The sequence below is a fragment of the Coturnix japonica genome, unplaced genomic scaffold, assembly GCF_054131305.1.
Source record: "Coturnix japonica strain WE unplaced genomic scaffold, WE-NBRP24 Scf049, whole genome shotgun sequence".
NCBI lineage: Eukaryota > Metazoa > Chordata > Aves > Galliformes > Phasianidae > Coturnix > Coturnix japonica.
In genome coordinates this window covers 1,977,166-1,997,125 of record NW_028188952.1, presented here as the reverse complement: position 1 = coordinate 1,997,125, position 19,960 = coordinate 1,977,166, and the positions used below count along the sequence as shown (strand labels likewise).

At 61.8% G+C, this 19,960-nt stretch overlaps 2 protein-coding genes and 2 long non-coding RNA genes across 11 annotated transcripts; 2 read left to right on the top strand and 2 right to left on the bottom strand.

Moving 5' to 3' along the window:
* Positions 1-309: 309 nt before the first annotated feature.
* LOC116652414 (uncharacterized) lies at positions 310-1,866 on the bottom strand. Of its 2 annotated transcripts, none has more exons than XR_014940784.1 (2): positions 1,726-1,866; positions 310-442 (listed from the first exon to the last, which is right to left on the bottom strand). It is a non-coding gene; the product is annotated as an uncharacterized LOC116652414 (long non-coding RNA). The 2 variants fall into 2 exon arrangements; XR_014940783.1 differs by having other exon boundaries at positions 1,669-1,819.
* On the top strand, positions 1,286-4,400 carry LOC146752264 (uncharacterized). Of its 2 annotated transcripts, none has more exons than XR_014940781.1 (2): positions 1,286-1,422; positions 4,065-4,400. It is a non-coding gene; the product is annotated as an uncharacterized LOC146752264 (long non-coding RNA). The 2 variants fall into 2 exon arrangements; XR_014940782.1 differs by lacking the exon at positions 1,286-1,422 and adding an exon at positions 3,729-3,840.
* Positions 4,401-4,962: 562 nt separating this feature from the next.
* Positions 4,963-7,501, bottom strand: LOC146752263 (uncharacterized). The gene is made up of 3 exons (XM_085532222.1): positions 7,359-7,501; positions 6,584-7,100; positions 4,963-5,323 (listed from the first exon to the last, which is right to left on the bottom strand). The coding sequence occupies exons 1-3, from the start codon at positions 7,499-7,501 to the stop codon at positions 5,096-5,098; spliced, it is 888 nt and encodes a 295-aa protein (XP_085388348.1). The 3' UTR covers positions 4,963-5,095.
* On the top strand, positions 6,313-19,855 carry LOC107325190 (signal transducer and activator of transcription 5B). 6 transcript variants are annotated; one of them, XM_015885815.3, is made up of 19 exons: positions 6,313-6,416; positions 14,547-14,684; positions 14,776-14,932; positions 15,006-15,095; positions 15,231-15,405; positions 15,475-15,605; positions 15,679-15,830; positions 15,899-16,054; positions 16,124-16,303; positions 16,391-16,478; positions 16,625-16,747; positions 16,911-17,003; positions 17,120-17,326; positions 17,647-17,741; positions 17,808-17,938; positions 18,180-18,335; positions 18,508-18,559; positions 18,852-18,959; positions 19,027-19,855. In XM_015885815.3, the coding sequence occupies exons 2-19, from the start codon at positions 14,557-14,559 to the stop codon at positions 19,151-19,153; spliced, it is 2,349 nt and encodes a 782-aa protein (XP_015741301.1). In that variant the 5' UTR covers positions 6,313-6,416; positions 14,547-14,556; the 3' UTR covers positions 19,154-19,855. The 6 variants fall into 6 exon arrangements, with proteins under 6 accessions (XP_015741301.1, XP_015741299.1, XP_085388514.1 ...); XM_015885813.3 differs by having other exon boundaries at positions 18,180-18,350; XM_085532388.1 differs by lacking the exon at positions 6,313-6,416 and adding an exon at positions 8,912-9,187.
* Positions 19,856-19,960: the final 105 nt, after the last annotated feature.

Genomic DNA, 19,960 nt, shown 5'->3' with positions numbered 1-19,960 from the left:
CCAGATTCCCCCCCCGAGGCTCTGTGCAGTCCCCCAAGGCCCAGCCCTGCTCCTTCCCCGATGGTTCCCAGCTGCAAGAAGGGCTGGAAAACCCCAGAAGAAGGATTTTTCTCACTGATATGCAAACTCTGAGGTTGCCACAACCGTTTGGTGTCAGGAACGTGCCGTCCCTTCCCACACTCCTGCAGATAAGTGGTTTCTTATCTCCATGTGCCCACATGCCCTGCTGCATCCCTGCCTGAACCTGCTCCGCGCTTGTTTAGCCGGAGGGCCCGGTCCCTTGAGTAACTTGGGTTAATTGGCCGCCAATCTGAGCTCAATTGTTGCTATTGTGAATGCTCCAGTTGGCTGCTCTGCAGCAGAAGGGATCCGCTGAGGCTGCGTGCTCCGGTGGGCACACGGTGCATCCAGCGCTGCTGCGTGGGGCTGCATCTGGGGGAAGCTGCAGGAAATGCACTTCTGTCAGCACAGCAACCACGCACGGTGAGGTCTGGCAGGGTTTGCTGCAGCCCATGGTTTGGATCTGTGGGGCATCCAGGACATCCCAGCTTGGAGGGGGCTTTTCTCCCCTTGGTGTCTGCCTGGTCCCAGTGCTATCCCGGTGATGATGTCCTCATTGTGCTGCCCCATGCGGCACTGGGGGGGGATGTGGGGTTGTTTGTGGCTCAGAAAGGAGGTCGCTCCCCTCCAGCCCCGGTCCCGCAGCAGGGAGGGAGTGGAGACGTGTCTGGGTCAAACACGCGGCCGGATTAGGGGCTTCCAAATGCGGATAAGCTGCTTGGGATGCAGATGCTCGCGTGACAGGGTTGGGCGGCCCCGAGGGGGTGGGTGGCCACCTGCCAGGGCAGCCCTCTGTGGGCACAGCTGTGCTCCTTATCAAGCCCCACATGATTCCCAGCTGGGATTGGGACCAAGGCTTGGGGTGCTGACACTGCCCATAGCTTTATTCTTCCCCCATTTCTGGCCCTGTATTGGCTGTGCAGACCTGCAGGCAGCACCACGTGGTGGGTACGTTGGGGTGATAGATGCTGTGGAAGGTCAGCCTGTGCCCTCCCCTCACCACAGGTGTTCATGTGCAAGGCCGAGCTGGTGGGGAGTGGAGGTGACCGGGGCCGAAGAACAGCAGCACCTGGTCATCACAGCCCCTCCTGCATCTGAATGTTCACAGCGCTGGGTGCTGAGCTGCTCAGGGTGCTGTCAGCAGCTGCACCGTGTCCTCTGCTGCAGCAGCACCTGTGAGCATGGAGCGCCCAAAGGGCACCTGCTGGGCAGCCGGGCCGTGCACCTCTGCTCCCTGACTGCTGTTGCAATGACCCCGTCGGCTCCAATGAGGCAGGAAAACCACACGCCGCCCCACAGAGCTCCTGCACCTCCACCAACAGAGCTGCTCCCACGCTGCCCTCCAAGAGCTGCCCCAGCCTGGTATGTGCAGGGTCACGCAGCTGCACGCAGCAGCTATTTGGGTTTCCAAAACGCCGCAGTTTCAGATTGCGCAGCCAGAGCAGCTCCCCCAGTGCCACGCTCCCACCTGGCACACAGGCTGCACGCACAGTGCAATAGCACTGAGTCTGGCTCTGGCCCTGGGCTGCAGGATTTGGTGTTCGGCCCCAGCTTTGCTCCCCTCCTGCACCTTCCCCCCTCCCTGAGCCTTGGTTGGCCCTCACTCACCTGCAGCCTGCAAAGCACAGTGAGCTGCTATTTCTGGGAGCGCAGAATGCTCTGTACCTCGTGGTTTGCACAGGGAGGGGGGCTCTGCAGTCTCCTCCATCCTTTTTCTGCCAAGCCGTGTGCTGCCATGGAGTGAGGCAGTGAGCACCAGGGCGCTGCTGCAGACGTTCATCTGATCTCTGTTCTCGCCAGCAGCTCCAAGCACGAGGGCAGCTTCGTGCAGCCCTGCTGCCCAAGCCGAGCGCTATCCCTGCTTCCCAAACCTCATAAAACAAAGGGCAAACATTGCATCACGCTCAAACTTTAATACGCAGCCAAGCAGAGCCAAGCAAGGTCCCAGCGGCGGTTCCTGCTGCCAGGTGTGGCAGAGGTCAGAGCTGGCAGCTCCGGCACCGCGTGGTCCCCACTCACCGCTGTGTGCAGCCACCCCTCAGCACAAAGCCAGCCCTGCTCTGCTGCCTGTTTGCAGCTCTGAGCTGCGCCCAGAGCTTCACTCACCTGGATCCATGGCAGCCCCAGCTCCTGGAGTGGGAGCCAGCACCATGGGCTGTGCCCCATCCCTCACCCACCCAGGTGAGGATGAAGAGCAGCAGGCTTTCCCTCAGCCCAGTTCCTTCTCCAGCATCACCCATAGCTCTGGGGCTGCTCTCACTTTCGGGTTCCCATTTTCACTGCCTCCCTTGGCCCTGGTTCCCGTTCCTGCAGCCTTACCCTGCTGAGCCCACATCTGGCACTGATTGCCTCCAACAACGTGGGGACCTGCTCTGGGCTGGGGCAGCCACGCTGACCTGCACTGACCCACGGTGGCCACGTGTTTATGGCAAGAGCCAGTCGAGTCTGTTTCTGTGGCAACGTGAGGATGTGGGGATGTGCTGCAGCACAAATGCAGGTGGGGGTTGGGGGCTCTGACTCCTCTGGAGCTGCTGCTGCCCCCTGTGCCAGGGGGGATGAGACCCCTGTGTACAGCGTGTGCCAGGCTGGGAGCTGCAGCTCACGGCGCAGACCCGGCTGGCTGTTATTTCCCCATGTTTTGCAGTATGCAGCAATGGCTGTTTGTTCCCCTTTGGATGAATGATGTGTGCGAACAAAGAGCTCAGCCTGGGCACCAACACTGCCTGGCTGCTGAGACCCAGCACACACTGGAGCTGCTTTCAGCCATATCTGAGAGCTGGATGCAGAATAATCCTGTGGAAACTCCCCCCTGGACTGAATGCCATTCCCATTCTTCCGTGATTGCAGCTCTTTCTTTCCCCCTGGCACAAGGGATGGTGCTGCAGCCACATGTTCCATGCACACCTGGTGCCCTGCACACCAGCACCATGCTCCTCACCCCACCTCCAGCTCTCCATCAGCAGCTTGCTGTCTCCTCCAGCCCTGGCATTCTGCATCCAACAGCTCTTCCTGCACTTCTCCATCTGTGCTGTTCCAAAGGGAGCAGCTCCTGGGGCGGCTGCAGCAGCACTGACCCATGCAGTGCTGGCCCTGCTGCGTCACACCCCACTCCCCTGGGACGGCTGTGCTGGTGCCCCAGTGCTGCACCCAGCAGCCACCCTGGATTTGGCAGCACTGTGTGTATCCCCCTGATCCCCAGAGGACGATTTATGGACCATTTTAGTTAAATTTGAGAGCTGTCTTGCTGCCCAGAACATGCCGTTCTTGGGCACCTTCCTGCAGGGCGGGCAGCAGCATTCCAAGGAGCTGTGCTCGATGCACTGGGTGCCTCTCCTGCAGGTTGGGGTTCCCTCCTCTGTGCCCACCCTGTGCCCAGCTGACGGCTGGATCCTCCCAGCTGTGCAGCTGGGAAATCGTTACTGAGCACTGATGTGGGGCAGGTGGGAAGAACCTCACAGCACGACTGAGTCAGCACTGCAGGAAATGGCCCCTTCCCAACTGCGTGAGCATGAGAAGGACTGAAAAAAGCCAAAGCAACCCAGAGGCTGCGCCTGGCGGTGTGGGACACTGCAGAACTTTAAGCTGGGCTCTGGGAAAATGGGCTGGGCTGCAGGGAGGGGGCTGCTGGCATCGGGTGGCTCTGGCTGTGCCATGTGGGGCTCTGAGAAGCATCGGCTGTGACTCAGGGCTGGGTGGTGGCAGGAGAACAAGAGCAGTTCAGTGCTGGGAAATGGCCCTGCATGGAAAGTGCCTGAGGAGTCCTGAGGGTCTGCCCTGCAGGTGGGTGCAGCCGGAGCAGCAGCACCCAAAGGAGCAGCAGCACCCAAAGAAAGCTGCAGTGATGGCAGCAGCAGCTGAGCAGCGTGCAGACAGCAGCAGGACCTTCGGTGCCACTGCAGCCCTGCTGTAGCTGTGCTCTTGTTGAGCGTTTTAAACTGAGGATGTTGGAGTGGGAAAACACGAGGCTGTGACTAATTTGGGGATTCATCTGTTTTTTATTACAGGGGCTGGATTATCGCTGTGTTCTCTTCTGGCTATAACGTATATCTGTGACCATGTGGGAGCCCAAGGGGAGGCAAGAAGAGGCCAGAGCCCTGAGTGAGCCCTCCTGTCCTGCTTACAGCCCATGGGGGCTGCGGGGCCCGGTCTGCAGCCAACCCTGTCCATGGGTTTTGTGCTCTGTTGGAGCCCCGTGCTGTGCACAGAGGGATGTGGAGGGGCCCTGCTTACAAGAAGTGCTGGGAGGGCTTTGGCAGGGGGGGGAGGGAAGGGCAGCAACCAGCACTGCTGGGACCTCTCCAGCAGCTGCCTAAATAAATGCTTCCAGTCCTCAGAAATAATTAAGACCCTCGAGATGCCACTTAGAGAAGAAGGCCACTGTGCTGCTGCTCCTCACGCTCATGCTCCAAACACAGGAGGCAGGAGAGGCAATTTTCTAGGAAATCAATTACGAAGCCCAGTGCTCCCACTCTCCCCTGAATGCACAGCGTCACACTGCATCCTGTTGAGCTCATCTGAGCTTGGCCACGGCTCAGCCCGGCCACCGTTTACCTTCCAGATGCTTTTTGAGGCTTCCTGAGCAGTGATGTGAGGGACATCCTGAGGAGTGAGTTTGTTTGCAGTGAAACTCAGATTTACATTTGACTTGATTCCGTTGCCCTTTGGAGATGGAGGGGCTCTCCACATGATCTCCCATCATTGCTTTTTTCCCCATTTCTTCTCCCTTCTAACAAGAGATGGAAGAACTCAGAAGGAAGGGTAGAGGGAACAGACGTTGTGCTCATCGCACACCCTCCCCATGGGTGCACCCCCAGGAATGCTGCCCTTCAGGGCTGTGTCAGGGGCTGCTGCGACCTCAGTGCTCTCAGCAGAGCAGCTGGTGCCTGACTGCTGGAGCTGGTCGATTCCGTGGGCCAGGAATTGTGAAACATGTGAGACCGTGTGATGCAACTCATGGAGCGCAAGATTTCCTAGTAAAGCAGGGAGGGCAGCGGGTACAAGGCTTGTGTTGATTTCCACACTCTTTTCCTTTTTCTTAGTGGAAAAAGGCCGACTGCTGCTCGCGGGGCTCCCAGCTCAGCTCCAGCTCCGGCAGCAGCGATGTCAGCCCCGGCGCAGGCGGCGCATCCCCAACACACCCGCAGGCAGCGCCGGGCTCTGCCCCTCGCCCTCCCGGCGGGCAGCGTCGGTGCTGGGCTGCTCTGCAGGGCCTGCCTGGCCGGGGCATCCCGCAGAGCTCCGTCTGCCGCAGGCTCCAGGAAGGCTTTAATACAAAAGCAAGAGACAAAAAGTGCAGAGGTGAGAACTCGGGGCCACGCTCTTACATGACTGCGGAGTGATTTGCAATTGCCGGCTCATTAACTCCGCTGATAAGGATCCTGCCCGAGCGCTCCCACCGCGGCACGCAGACAAGCGGAGCCGCTCTCGGCCTGGGCGCAGCGCTGGGCACCCCGCTGAGTTTCCCTGCAGAGTTTTTCAGGCCGCAGATTAACTGGTAACGAAAGCGAAAGCCCAGGAGATCCCATGCGGCAGCGAGAGCGCTCGAGCAGAAACGAGCGCAGCGAGTATTGCTTCCTGCCCCGCCGCAGCCACCCCGCACCGGGATCCCCAGCGCCCCGCACCCGGCAGCGCCCCGCGGTGCAGCAGCCGGGCCAGCCGCGCTCCCCGTGCCAGGAGTCACAGCAGGAGTGAGGGGGCGGCAGCGTCCCAAAGGGATTGATCTCGGTTCACGATGGGCCTGGTGCAATCACCCAGCGCTGCGGCAGCAAGGGAGGAGGACGCTGGGGTACAAGAAACGGTGGACGGGCATCATGTGCTTGGCGGCACTGCTGAACCCCAGCACCAGTGCCCGGTTCTGGACCGGGTTCCCCGATGCCCACCACCGTGCCCGCTGCTGCTTTGTGCTCCCCTCTCAGCCCGAGCACAACCTGCATCTGCCCCAGGCCCAGCTCTGTGCCGGGGGTGGTGCAAAGGCCCGTTCCGTTATCTGTGCCCGGTACCGGCACCGCTTCCCGTGCCATTGTTCCGGCGCTGGCGCCCATCAGCGCCCAATACAGGCTCTACCGCCCAGGAGCCGTGCTGGCTCTCAGTACCAGCTGCCCGGTACCGGTACCGATGCCCCCTGCTCCTGCCGGTGCCCGGTGCCGGTGCCCGGGGGCGGTGTCGGTGCCGGGGGCGGGGCGGCGCGGGGCGGTGCCGCGACGGGGGCGGTGCTCGCGGGCCGGGCCGGGCCGGGCGGCGGCGGCGGGCGGCGGTGCGGGTGGCGGCGGCGGCGGCCGGAGGGGGCAGAGCGGCGGCGGATCCGAGCGCCGAGAGCCGCCGGGGTAGCGGAGCCGCAGCCGCCGCCGCGGCCGCAGGTAGGAACGGGCGCGGGGCCGCCATCGCCGCCGAACGGGGCCGCGCCGCCGCCGCCGCTTTCGTTTTCCGCGGCCGTAAACAGGGCGGGGGGCGGCCCCGGGCGGCCGGAACGGGCCGAGCAGCGCGTTGCGTTCGGGCCGGTCGGGGGGGGCCGCGCGTTGGGCACCTGCGGGGGGCGGCCGTGAGAAGGAGCCGTCGGGGCTGGAGGTGGCGGTTGGGCTCCGTCGGTTTGTTTTGCTCCGGGTTGGTTTGTTGTGCCGTTTTTGCTGCTTTTTGTCGCTTTTTTTGGGGTTGGGGGAGTCTTTTTCCTTTTTTTTTTTTTTTTTGCAATGATTTTTCTCCTCCCTTCTGTAAATATTTTGGGTGTTTCGTAACCCGCAGCGAACGAACGCAACTTGGCGGCGTGGCCCGGCGCTGAGGCCCGCGGCCTCTCTGCGCTCCCTCGGGACCGGGACGGAGCGGCGGCCCCGGGGCCGGCAGGTGCGGGCTGGGCCTTGCGCACGGCCCCGGGGTTGCGCGGACTTTGCGCGACCGCTGCGCGGAGCCACCGCGCATCTCGAGTCGGGGAGCGGAGCAGCGCGGGGCTGAACCCGGGGAGAGCTCTGAGAGCGCACACGGAGCTGGGGATGGGGCCGTGCGGGGACCCTGGCACATCTATGGGGTTTGTGTTGGGCAGAGTTGAACTGGGATGGAAAATAAATTCCCGTCCAAGTCGGGCACAGCAGCGCTGTCCTGCACGGCACTGATGGTGGCCTTTTGCCCAACCCACTTGCCGGCCAGTGCTGTGCAGCGCTGATTGCGACCCCTGGGAGTGAGAACCACCACCTGTCTGCTGCCGTATGGGAGCTGTCAGGGCTGTGAGCTCTTGCCAGGCAGGGTGAGCTGGGTGCCCCCGGCTGCCAGTGCTGGCCCTGGTGAGGGCTGTGCCATGGGGACCTCACCTCATCCGGGAGCACTGCACGGTGTGGGGTGGGAGGTGGCCCTGTGGGACCACGGTGTGACATGGAGCAGTGCTCACTAACAGCAGAACACGCTCAGGTTGGTCCCCATCAGCCTGTGCAGGACTGTGATTTTTGGAGCACATCGTCTGAAGCAATATGTGCTACTTGGCCCAGGTGCTCTGGGGGAACGTGGGCTGCACCCTGAAATGCCATTGCACCTTGTTGACATCCCTGGGAAGCAAGGAGGGTGCAGGCAGGTGTGTGTCCCACTGGCAACATGGTGTGGGCTGCCCTGGGACCTGCGGCACGGAGCTGTATGTGCCCCAGAATTGCCACCTGTGGGTCACTGGGTGCTGGGGATCCTGGGCAGTGCTGCAGGTCCCTGTGACTGGGCCAGCCTGAAGCTGGGCTGTGCTCCTGCCATCAAAGCAATCCTGCACCTGGAGGTGCAGCAGGAGGGGTGTGCTGAGGGTCTGGCAAGTGGCTCCAGGTGGGTTTTATGGATATCTGCTCACCTGCCCGTATTGGGGCAGCAGCGAGCATTGGAGCTCCGAGAGCTATCAGGGTTGTGGCTGAGAGGCCCGGGTGTGAGGATGGAGACCGTTGCCGTGTGTTGTACCGGGAGGGGAACGCTGTGCTGCAGCGTGGCAGGAGCCCTGAGGTGCGGGCAGTCTGTCCTGGGTGGCATGTACTGGATGCTGCTGTCACCAGCTCCAGGTTTCATGGCTTTTCCTGCGGTGCTCGGCCTCTAGCAGTTGTTTCTTTGGTGTGCCCGCCTCGTCCCTCCCTTTGCTGGGCCATGCTGACGCTTCGGGGCGGGCCGTGGCCTCCCAGGGATGCTCTCCCAAGTGCTCGGGGAAGGGGAGAGGCTTCAGTGCTGGGGGTGACACAGAGCGTCTGCGGGACCTCCCCTCCTGCTGCAGGGGAAGTGCTGACTCCAAACGGGCTGCGAGGGCTTTGCCGTGGGGTTTCCCAGCTCTCTCTCGAGTGATAGCAAAACCCAGATACACTGTGTGCGAAAAATCCCTTCTCCCTGCGCTCCTGCAGCGTGTGGGCGGCCGGTGGCGAGCGGTGACGGTGCCGTGCCTCATACAGTAAAGCGGCCCCGACAGCTGGGAAATGACTTTCTGGTTTGCGAGGAATTACTGTAAGGCTCAGAGACCTCCTGGCAGTGCCCGGGACCCGGCGGGGTGCCCGCCTTGCGGGGCTCCGTGCCCCAACCCGATTCTGGGGGAGAAAAGAGAGACTGGCACCGCTCTGCTCCCCCCAGCGGGGCTGCGCTCCGGCCGCTGTGTCGCTCCAGCTGCCGTCTGGGTTCAGCTGTCCCCGGCTCCGAGTGCTCCGGGTGAAGCGGACTCGACAGCTGTAGCGTGGCGGTGGCGTTCCTTTCCTTTCATGGGGTGTCTATTTTGCAACCCCCAAGTGTTTTGATCCCAGGAGGGGGGGGGGGATGGGGGTGTTTACTCTGGCACCGCGTGTCCGGCGCGGGGCTGCAGGCTGCGCTGGGCATGCCCGAATGTTACACGCAGTAACAGTTCTAGCAACATCTGCTGGCTGATAAAAGGTACATTGCCGTGAACTGCTTCTCCCTGCCTCGTTGGGAAACGTCGAGGGGGAGGCAGGCGTGTGAGCGCGGCTTCCTGGCCGATAGGGGAGAGCTGACTTGCTGATAAAGCAGAATCCTCCCATCTCTCCGCACCAGAGGGGCTGGCAGCGTTCTCTCCCCGCCGTGCGCTGCTCCGTGTTGCCGGCGATGCGCCGCTGCCCGGCCCCGCTCCGCGGCTCTGGCAATGCCGCAGCCGGGCTGTAGCTCGCTCAAGCGGTCGCCGGTGAGTTTTGCAATCTCCATTTTTCGCTGTGACTTCGTGCCTTCCTGTTGTTGTCAGATGTAAATACCGGCTTTAGCGCGGCCGTGCCCGGGGAGGGAATTGGGGAACAGGCTGACGGTGGGGCCGCGCCGCCGGGTTCGTGCTCCGGGTTCGTGCTCCGCGTGCTCCATTGCCGCCTGCAGAGCTCCGAGCAGAGGAAAGGCAGCTCCGCTTGTGGCGCATCGCAGCGCCGGCGTGGGCTGAAGTACGGCTGTAAAACGATCCCTGTCCTGTGTGGTGCTGTTCAGAAAGAGCTCCGGCTCTTCTGTGCTCCGTGGCGCAGCTGCCTCGGCCCGGCCCGCTCCTGTTCTAAACCCATTATTCACCCTGCGCTCCTGGAAATGTTCTGGGGAATGGCTGCTGCTCCCCATCGGTGTGTGGGCAGAAGCTGCAGTGCAGGACCCGACCAATTCCCCCCCGTGTCTGTGGGCTCCATGGGCACGAGAGCCAGCAATGCATCCTGTGCCACCACGTGAGGAACCTCGGGCCCAGGGTGTCGATCTGAATGAGAACTGTGCTGGCAAATGGCAAATGGCAAATGGCAAATGGCAAATGGCCGTCTCTGAGTTGTTTATTCCCATTCCCTCTGTCAGCTTCCTGGCTGTCTGTGTGCCCCCCTCCCTGCAGCAGGGTTTGCTCTGCCCGCCCAGCTCTGCGGTGCCATGTGGGTGTGCCAGGACCTGGGGCTGGTGCTCGTGCCCCGCCGGCTCCTGCTGGGATGGGGCAGTTGGTGCCTGCACTGCCCCAAATGGGCTCCGCTCTGCAAATCCAGCTTGGCAGGTGAATGGATTAGTGCGATTGTGTGCGCTCACTGAGGCATGCCAGATAAAATGAAATTGTGTCTCCAGACCCAAATCGGGGCTAATTCGATGCTGTGACGGGCTTAATCCCCGCATCCTCCCGCCCAGCCCAGGTCCTGGGCAGGGATTAGCAGCGTGCTGGCGTGGTGCTGCATCCCCAGGAGGTGTTGGCTGAGCTCTTGTGCTGTTGTGTAGCATCAGGAAAGCGCTGCACGTGGTCAGAAGCGCTGCAGTGTGCGGGAGCTGCTGTCAGCCCCTGGATTCAAGGGATTTCGCTGGGATTTCACTGGGTATTTTGCTGGTTTGTTTTTTACGTGGGCTGCTGGGCCTCTGTGGTTGTAAGGGAAAATCTGAAGGGGGAGCCGCACGTCCCCAAACCCTCGAGTGTCAGAGGGCAAATAAAAATGAATGTAATGACTCTGATTGATATTATGTGAGGGCACTGCTGGCCCCGGGCTGGTGCTGGGCAGCGGGTGCAGCTCCGGTCCCTCACACAGGCCGCCCTCCTCGCGGCGCTCACTCGGGGTTCCCCTGTTCCTGCACTGCTGCAAGTTCTCCATTTTTGGCTCCTGACGCTGCAGGGCTGTGTGGCCTCTGCCGGATGGGAGAGCCCAGAGTGGGCACCGCGCCTCTGCCCAGCGGCTGCCGGGGAGGAAACACTGAATTTCTCCCCCACTGCTGCCAGCTGTGAGTGCCAGCGGCAGCCTGGCGTTCTGCTGCCCCAGTCCCCCGTGCAATGTGGCAGGGGTTGATCCCACTGCCTTTCGGTGCCGCTGGGGCTGAGCCCTCAGCTGCTGCTGCTGTTCAGCATGAGACAAACCCCATCAAAGAACTGAGCTTCTAGAAGGAGCTCTCCTGAACCCGCCACTGCCTCCATCTCACAGCTGAAAGCTGGAAACCGAATGTGGGTGTAGAAGGGGCAAACAGTGCTGATCCCAGCACAGCGGCTGCTCTGTGGGTGTTTGGGGAAGGCAGGGGCTGTGGGCTCAGCTCTGATGCCGAGCGGGGCCACAAGGTGCAGGTGAGCACAAACCCCCCGTGTCCATCCTCAGCGCTTCCCCCTGGGGCTGGTGTCCGGGGGGGCTCAACAGCACAGGTTGAGGCTGCGTCCCACAAAGGGGAGGTGGGAGGGATGAGGGCAGGGTGCCATCCCTGTGCCCCCAGTTGTGCTGTGCAGGTGGTGGAAGGAAGCAGCCGGAGCACAGCGCTGCCCGGCTGCGCAGGCAGCTGACATTTTGGAAGGAAATAGCTGCTCTCAGCTCCTTCCTGTAGCACGCAGCCTGCAAAACGGCCGCGCCGGGACCCGGCTGTGCCGGCAGTGCCTGCCTGGAGCCAGCACTGTGCTGCCCTGCAGGCTGCAGCGAGCGGACCCTGGTGAGTATGGCCCCGGGATGAGTGCACAGGTGGGGGGTGGCAGCCCAGCCCGCACTGCTGGCCCCGCGATGCAGAGGAGCCAGGGACCGTGCCTGGGGCTTTCTGAGCCCAGGGTGGCTGTGGGCTCCGGGGCCCTTTGGGTGCACACAGAGCCCTTCATGTCTTCAGGGCTGGATGCAGCATGTGGCAGCCACTTAGGAGGTGAAGGGGCTGAGCTGGGGTGGCACCAGGGGCAGCTCAGCTGAGAGGGGCTGCCTGGGGGACTGTGTGCATCCCTGGTGTGGTGCAGGGATAGCAGCACATGGGTGTCTGTGTGGGGGAACCGGCCCCATCCATGTGCTGAGAGGCTGCTGCTGGCTGTTGGCATCGCTTCTTCTAGAGCCAGTGGGATGGGGCCGCATCCAGCTCTGGGTGAGACCTGGTGTGAGCTGCTTTTCTCTGTGGGATGTGGGTCCCTGCTATGGCACAGTGCCCCTCTGGGAGCACCAGCCCATGGGGTGCACGGGGTCCAGCTCTGTGGCCACCAGCGAGGCCATCTCTGACCTGGAAGGGATCGTGGGCTCCCGGAGGTGCTGGGAAACCACGTGTCTGTGTGTTTACCTTGGCAGGCACAGGGCTGCTGTGGAGTCGGCACCGCAGCTGTAGCACGGGGGGGAGGAAGGGGGGGCAACTGCTCCCTGCTGGGAGGAAATTGCACCCAGACGCCCCTGCTTGGGGCTGGGGGAGCACCATGCAAAGGACAGTGCGGGCACTGCTGTGATAGAGGGGCACATGGGGCAGGAGCAGCCACAGCCCCTTGGTGTGTGTCCCCCCAGTGCTTTACCTGACTCTTCAGAGCACATGGGGGACTGGGGGCTGCAGTCGGTGGGTGCACTGGTGTGAGCACAGGGGCCATCATCCCTGGAGGGGTTGTGTGTTTCAAGCATGATGTGGGGGCCCTGCAAGCATCCCACAGCCATGCACTGTGAGCATCCTGCGAGCATCCCAGGGCTGTGTGCCATGAACATCCTATGAGCACCCCACAGCATCCATGTGAAAAGCAGCCTACAGCATCTCAGGGGCATCCTGAAAGCATCCTGAGCTCAGCTGGAGCTGGCTCACCAGGGCAGCAGCAGCCTGAAGGCAGTGGTCCTTGGGCAGGTGCTGCCCATGCTGGGGCTCCTTGCACGCAGGATTGTGACTGCCAGCCTCACCCTATGAGACATTTCCCTCCTTTTGTCTGTTTGCCGCTGGGCTGTGGCTTTCCTGCAGCTCATGGCTGGAGCTGGCTGCCAGCCTGCTGCTGTGCATGGGAGGCTCTGGGGCAATGGTGGTTGTGATCACAGCCCATTCTGACTGCAGCTCCTGCTGGGTCCCTTGGCCACCCCTGGACTCAGAGGTGCTCCCATCTCCCTCATGTTGCTGCCTTGAGCCCTCTAGGAAACCTATTTTGGCTGCGTTTCATCCATTTTGTAATACTAATTGGGCAGTGAAGCTCCTGGCATTTCCCACCCGATCCTGCTGGTCTCCCCTCCCCAAGCTGTCCCCGCTGTCCCCCTCCACAACAACTGTCCCACCGTGAGCACAGCATTGCAAGCATTAAGTCACCAGCAGGCAAGTTGCTGTGGCTTGTTGAGTTGCTGCTGGTTAACCGAGCTGTGGTAATGGGTGGGATTATAGCTCACTGCCAGGACTAACTAAATGCAAAGTAGCTTAAACCACTGCAATTATGTGTCTCCTGCAATTGTTTGAGCGTGCATGTGGCTGACTGCTGCAGCTGACCCTGGTGCTGCTGAAGGATGGATCTGACTGCGACATGGCTGCTGGGGCTGTGTCCTGAGGATGCAGGAGCAGGATGGAATGGGGACAGGGTGGAGCTGGGATGGGGATGTGGCACCAGAGGTTTCTGCATCTTTTGGGAATGTCTGCTGTGCTCGTGGTTGGTTCCCATGCTGGGGCAGCTCCATGCACAATGACGAGGCCACAGCAGTTGCAGCATTGTGCTTCCTGCCGCACTCTGCAGCCCTGCAGCTCCCGGGGAGGTTCCCCAGCCTGCGGATGAGGCAGAAAACAAGCAGTGTGGAAAAATGCCTGTGGCTGCATCAGTGATGCTTTTCTTTGGCTGCAGGTCTCATCCTAGTGCCCATGGGGTGCCTTTCAGGGCTGTCCTGTTCCCCCCCCCCCCAGCACTCCCATTCTGCCCGCCCTTCCCACTGCGATGTTCCCATCTCCTGTTCCAAGGGCAGAGCCTTTTGTGTGCCCTAACGGTGAGCTGACCGCAGCGGCAGATTAATACTTGTTGCTTAACAACCCATTGAAGTGGAGTAGGAAGTGTTCTGCTGCTGTAAGATGGAATATATCACCATTTTCTTGATAGGAGGAGCAACATTTGGTTGTTCTTTTGTCCGTGCTGATGTTTCTGTGCTGGGCCTGGGCTGCTCCCTGGGTTCCATCCCTTCCTGGTGCAGTAAAACCATTCCTGGCATCCTCTGCAGCTCTGCCAGCAGTGGCATTTCCATCAGTGCCTCTTATCAATGGTCAGCAATTGCTAACTGCCTGCGCGTGCGTTGCTATCAGCCTCCCCCCCGTACCCTTTTCCTCATTGCTTTCTGTTTTTATTGCCTCCCCCCGGCCTCCCTTTCCAGCAGAATTTCTAGCTCACTGTCTCTTCTGTGAATGGGGAAATGTTCCTTGCTTTTTATAAGGGAAAAAATCATTTTTAGCCAACTCGGTTATTGTTCCTCTTCCTGTGTGGGGTGGGGAGTGGGGGAAAGGTCTGGCACTGGGTAGGTGCCGTCTCTCTGCAGTCCTGGCTCTGTTTGCTGTGTGCGTGGCTGCTCCCTGCCCGTGGGGATGCCAGGGCTGTGTGCCTGCATCCAGAACCTGCGCTGCTGGGGCTGCTGAGGCTGCTCGGCCCTATTGACAGCGGGGCTCCTTGCCAGTCCCAGCCCTCGCTTCCCTGACCGTGAGTCTGTGGTGCAGCAAAGGGAAATGGCAGCACTGTGGCCGAGGCAGCAGAGACATTCATGAATGCCTGCAAGCTCTCCGATGGCTATTCCTAGAACAGAGTGGTGACGCAGAGCTGAGATCCCCCCTGTCCCTTTGGGGTGGCTCTGGGGGTGCCCGGTGTGGGGTCCCTGCGTGGTGCTGATGATGTGTCCCCGCAGGTGGTGAGCCATGGCGGTGTGGATCCAGGCGCAGCAGCTTCAGGGTGAAGCCCTGCGGCAGATGCAGGCTCTCTATGGGCATCACTTTCCCATCGAGGTGCGGCACTACCTGTCGCAGTGGATTGAGAGCCAGGCGTGGTGAGTCGGCCCGCACCGAGCCCTGCAGCACCGTGCTGCCCCGCTGCCCCTGCTCTGAACCCCGCTGCCATTGCTCTGTTGCACCCCCAAGGGACTCCATCGACCTCGACAACCCGCAGGAGAATGTGAAGGCGACGCAGCTGCTGGATGGGCTGATCCAGGAGCTGCAGAAGAAGGCGGATCACCAAGTGGGTGAGGACGGCTTCCTGCTGAAGATCAAACTGGGGCATTATGTCACGCAGCTGCAGGTGAGTTGGGGGCTGCTGTGGGGTGACTGGGGTCCCCTGCCCCGCACCCAGCTCAGCTCACATCTCTATTCAGAACACGTATGACCGCTGCCCCATGGAGCTGGTGCGCTGCATCCGGCACATCCTGTACCACGAGCAGAGGCTGGTGCGGGAGGCGAACAATGTGAGTGGGGCTGCAGACATCACCGGAGTGAGGGAATGGGTCCTGTGGGTGGGGGTGCAGGGGGTCTCCATCATCAAGGTGATGGAGGGGGAATGGGGATCCCCAGCCGTGCTGAGTGCTTCCGTACCCACACAGAGCCCCCTGCCCGCCGGCACTCTGGTGGACGCCATGTCACAGAAGCACCTGCAGATCAACCAGACCTTTGAGGAGCTGCGGCTCATCACGCAGGACTCAGAGAATGAGCTGAAGAAGCTGCAGCAGACACAGGAGTATTTCATCATCCAGTACCAGGAGAACATGCGCCTGCAAGGTGCCTGAGGGGCTGGGGGGGGTGTGGGGCTGGGTGCTGGCTGTGCCCTAACGCTGTCCCCATCCCCAGCCCAGTTCTCTCAGCTGTCCCAGCTGGGTCCCCAGGAGCGTCTCTCACGGGAGACGACGCTGCAGCAGAAGAAGGCGTCACTGGAGGCCTGGCTGCACCGGGAGGCGCAGACACTACAGCAGTACCGCGTGGTGAGTGCCGGGGGGTGTCCCCACACCGGCTGTGTGCCACCCCTGTGTGCTGTGACACTGCCCTGCCCGGCAGGAGCTGGCTGAGAAGCACCAGAAGACGCTGCAGCTGCTGCGCAAACAGCAGACGACGATCCTGGACGATGAGCTGATCCAATGGAAGCGCCGGCAGCAGCTGGCGGGCAACGGCGGCCCCCCCGAGGGCACCCTGGACGTGCTGCAGACCTGGTGGGTGCTGGTGGGAGTTGGGAGCTGGGTCCATCCCTGCTGTGGGTGCTGAGCCTGCTGCCCCCCAGGTGCGAGAAGCTGGCAGAGATCATCTGGCAGAACAGGCAGCAGATCCGACGCGCCGAGCACTTGTGCCAGCAGCTGCCCATCCCTGGCCCCGTGGAGGAGATGCTGTCGGAGCTGAACGGCACCATCACGGACATCATCTCCGCCCTGGTCACCAGGTAGGAGGGTGGCTTGGGGGGATGGGGGCATTTTGGGCTCCTCAGCCCACCTGACTCTCTGCCCCCCAGCACCTTCATCATCGAGAAGCAGCCTCCCCAGGTGCTGAAGACACAGACCAAGTTTGCAGCCACCGTGCGGCTCCTGGTGGGGGGGAAGCTGAACGTGCACATGAACCCCCCCCAGGTGAAGGCCACCATCATCAGCGAGCAGCAAGCCAAGGCCCTGCTGAAGAACGAGAGCACCCGCAAGTAATGCCTGAGGGGCCAGGAGGGGGGGTGTGGAGGCAGCGGGGCTGCGAGGGGCTGCTGCCATCCTGACCTGCTGTCCTCATGCAGTGAGAGCAGTGGGGAGATTCTCAACAACTGCTGTGTGATGGAATACCACCAGGCCACCGGGACGCTCAGCGCACACTTCCGCAACATGGTGAGAGCCAGCGGTCCTGAACTCGGCACCTCTGCCCACACCATCCCTTGTGCTCATCCCTTGTGTCCCCATCTGTCCTGCACCCTCCTTCCTCACCCCTTATGTCCCACCCGTCCCCCTCGTGTTCACCTCTCGTATCCCCACAGTCCTTGAAGCGGATCAAGCGCTCAGACCGCCGCGGCGCTGAGTCAGTGACGGAGGAGAAATTCACCATCCTCTTTGAGTCGCAGTTCAGTGTTGGTGGCAATGAGTTGGTCTTCCAGGTGAAGGTAAAGCTATTGGCCACAGGTGAACTGTGGGCACCGTGCCCACATTGTAGGGTCAAAGCTGTGGGACTGGGATGGGGAGTGTATTTGGGGTGTGTGTGTGAGGTGATGGGAGGTCCCACCACATCCCATCTCAGCTCTGTGCCGCTGTCCTTCCTTCCTGCAGACGCTGTCCCTGCCTGTGGTGGTGATCGTTCATGGCAGCCAGGACAACAACGCCACGGCCACCGTGCTCTGGGACAACGCCTTTGCGGAGCCCGTGAGTATCGCTGCTGCAGGGGGCTGGGTGGGCTCCATCCGCCCCAGGGCTGCTCTGTGGGTTTGTGCCCAGGGCCGGGTGGTGGCCATGCTGACCCCGTGCCGTGTCCTCCCCAGGGCCGCGTGCCCTTCGCCGTGCCTGAAAAAGTGCAGTGGCCGCAGCTCTGTGAGGCTCTCAACATGAAGTTCAAGGCGGAGGTGCAGAGCAGCCGCGGGCTGACGAAGGAGAACTTGGTGTTCCTGGCACAGAAGCTCTTCAACAGCACCAGCTCCCACCTGGAGGATTACAGCAGCACCACGGTGTCCTGGGCCCAGTTCAACCGGGTGAGCGGGTGCTCGGTGTGCCAGGATGGGCTTGGCTGCACTGCAGGGCCGGTGCTTATGCCCAAGGAATACTGCTGTGTGTTGGATCAGTGCAAAACCCAAGCAGGTGTTGACTGCAGCAGATCAGGAGGTGTTGCCCTCCATGTCTGGAGGCTGCAGCTGTGCTTTGCGTCCCTGGGGGGGTCACTGCTGGTGCTCCCTGGGCTGTGCTGCGTGGCACTGTGGTATGAGGGCTGGTGGGCGCCCAGCTCTGCAGCATCCAGCCAGTGTGTGCTGTGTGTTTGGAGGCAGGAGCACTCATTTTTGAGGGCTTTCCACAGGAAAATCTGCCTGGGAGGAACTACACCTTCTGGCAGTGGTTTGACGGTGTGATGGAGGTGCTGAAGAAGCATCTGAAGCCACACTGGAACGATGGGTAAGAGCCATCCTTCTCCGCGCGCGTGGCCCCGCAGCACCCGCCTGACGCCCTCGCTCTGCTTAGGGCCATTCTGGGCTTCGTCAACAAGCAGCAGGCGCACGACCTCCTCATCAGCAAACCCGACGGCACCTTCCTGCTGCGCTTCAGTGACTCGGAGATCGGCGGCATCACCATCGCATGGAAGTTTGACTCCGGTGAGTGCAGCCCCCCCTCCATCTCCATGTCCCCATCTGGGCTCCTTCGGTGCCTCCTGTGTCCACTTGGCACTAGCACCACCAGACACGTGCCTGCAGCTCCCCTTCACTCCCCCTGCTCCTGCTTTCTGGCTGCTGCATTTTGGCCCCAGATGTTGGGGGAAGGAAAAAGCTCAGGAAGCAATGCTGGATTTTCAGCACAGTCTCAGGCTCACCCCAGGCATCATTGCTTGTCTTCCAGCTGAGAGGATGTTCTGGAACCTGATGCCTTTCACCACCAGGGACTTTTCTATCCGCTCGCTGGCCGACCGTCTCGGGGACCTCAGTTACCTCATCTACGTGTTCCCCGACCGGCCCAAGGATGAGGTCTTCTCCAAGTACTACACACCGGTTCTCTGTGAGTCCACGCCAGGTAGCGCTGCCCTTCACCCCTCATGCATCTCTCCTCTCTGCCTCCTCTGGGGGGGGGCTGGGCTTCCCAGCACATCCAGCCCTGGGGGCCTCCACCCCTCTGCAGGTGTGCAGTGTGCCCGCAGTTCTGCACCTCAGCACTGCCTTCTTTCCTCTAGCTAAAGCTGTGGACGGGTACGTGAAGCCACAGATCAAGCAAGTTGTGCCAGAGTAAGTGCAAGTGTGCAGCATCCTGTTGGTTCATCCCTGGCTTGCTGGGCTGGGTAGTTCCCAGCTATAGTGCCCTGCTGGCCACATTGGTGCTGGGGATGAGCAGCTCGTAGTGCCCAGTAGCAAAGGGCTGTGGTGCTCCTCTGGGAGCCCAAATCTCCCCATAGCCAATGGGGCTGGGACCATGCAGGTGGCTGCTGCTAATGGGGACTGAGATGGGGAGAGTGTGCAGGGACTGGATCCCTTCTAGGAGGCAGTTTGCATTCCCACTCACCCACTCTCATCCCTGCAGGTTTGTGAGTGCATCAGGCGATGCCGTCCCAGGGGGGGGCACCTACATGGACCAGGCTCCGTCGCCGGCCGTCTGCTCCCACCCACATTACAACATGTACACACAGAAGTAGGTATCGCCCCCATCCCCCCTGCGGCCACCCTGGCCCCCACCCTCACCCCCTCACCTCCCGCAGCCCTGAGACCGTGCTGGACCCTGAAGGCGACTTCGACCTGGACGACACCATGGACGTGGCCCAGCACGTGGAGGAGCTGCTGCGGCGCCCCATGGACAGTCAGTGGATCCCCCACGCCCAGTCGTGACCGGCGGCCACGCGGCCCCACATCGGCCCCCAGCGCAGCGGGGACTGCCGTGTTTGTGTCTCTGTGCCCAACCGAGAGGCTGGCAGCCACGGGGGGGTTCTCGCCCCACAGATTTGCTCTGTGCTGTCCCCAAACGCAGGGTGGTGTCCAGCTCTTTGATGTTTATGCCCTTGTATAAAAGGCAGCGGATTTGTCGCATGGTTTTTCCTGTATGTTCTTTTTACAAGGCCCAGCTTCGGCTTTCCGCTTCTGCTCGCACTGGTGCTGCCCCGCTCCCCGCAGCCTCGGGGAGGAACGGGGAGTCCCGGCCGCGGGTTTGCTTTCTGCAGCCGTCACTAAGGATGTACGTGTGCGTATCGATGTTCTATCGCGGTGACCCTGTTCCCCGGGCGGGGGGTGGCAGTCTGCGGTGTCGGAGTCCCCTCCGGGACCCCATCTCCTCCTCTGCCCCCGACGGCTGCGGAGCCCTCCCGGCTCCGGGTGCGTCCCCTCCTGCGCCCCTGCGAGGGAAAGGCGGGGGGGGGCTGCGGGGAGGGAGGAAGCGCAGCGAGGGGCGGGCAGGAGGCGGCGGGGGCGAGAAGGGGCCCCTCTTCCCCCCCACCCCGGCCCGTCCCATCCGTGTCCCAGAACCTCTGGTTCCCTGGCGATGTTATTTTTCTACCACAGAGTAAATAAAGCACGGACTATTTTTGTAACACAAAAGCTCTGGGTTTCACGTGTGTCTCGGGGAGGGGGCGGCTCCCGGCCCGCTCTGCTCCGGGGGAAGGGGCCCCTCAACCGCACCCGCCAGGCTGGGGTCGGGGCAGG

Excerpts from the sequence above, each read along its gene's own strand:
- LOC107325190 (XM_015885813.3), top strand. The coding sequence starts at position 14,557 with ATGGCGGTGTGGATCCAGGCGCAGCAGCTTCAGGGTGAAGCCCTGCGG. Across the intron at positions 17,004-17,119 it reads ACAACGCCTTTGCGGAGCCC|GGCCGCGTGCCCTTCGCCGT; the intron begins GTGAGTATCGCT and ends TGTCCTCCCCAG. Across the intron at positions 17,742-17,807 it reads AAGCCACACTGGAACGATGG|GGCCATTCTGGGCTTCGTCA; the intron begins GTAAGAGCCATC and ends CGCTCTGCTTAG.
- LOC146752263 (XM_085532222.1), bottom strand. The coding sequence starts at position 7,501 with ATGTGCTCCAAAAATCACAGTCCTGCACAGGCTGATGGGGACCAACCT. Across the intron at positions 7,101-7,358 it reads GTGCAGTGCTCCCGGATGAG|TTCAACTCTGCCCAACACAA; the intron begins GTGAGGTCCCCA and ends TTTCCATCCCAG. Across the intron at positions 5,324-6,583 it reads CTCACGGCCGCCCCCCGCAG|CCTTCCTGGAGCCTGCGGCA; the intron begins GTGCCCAACGCG and ends TTTGTATTAAAG.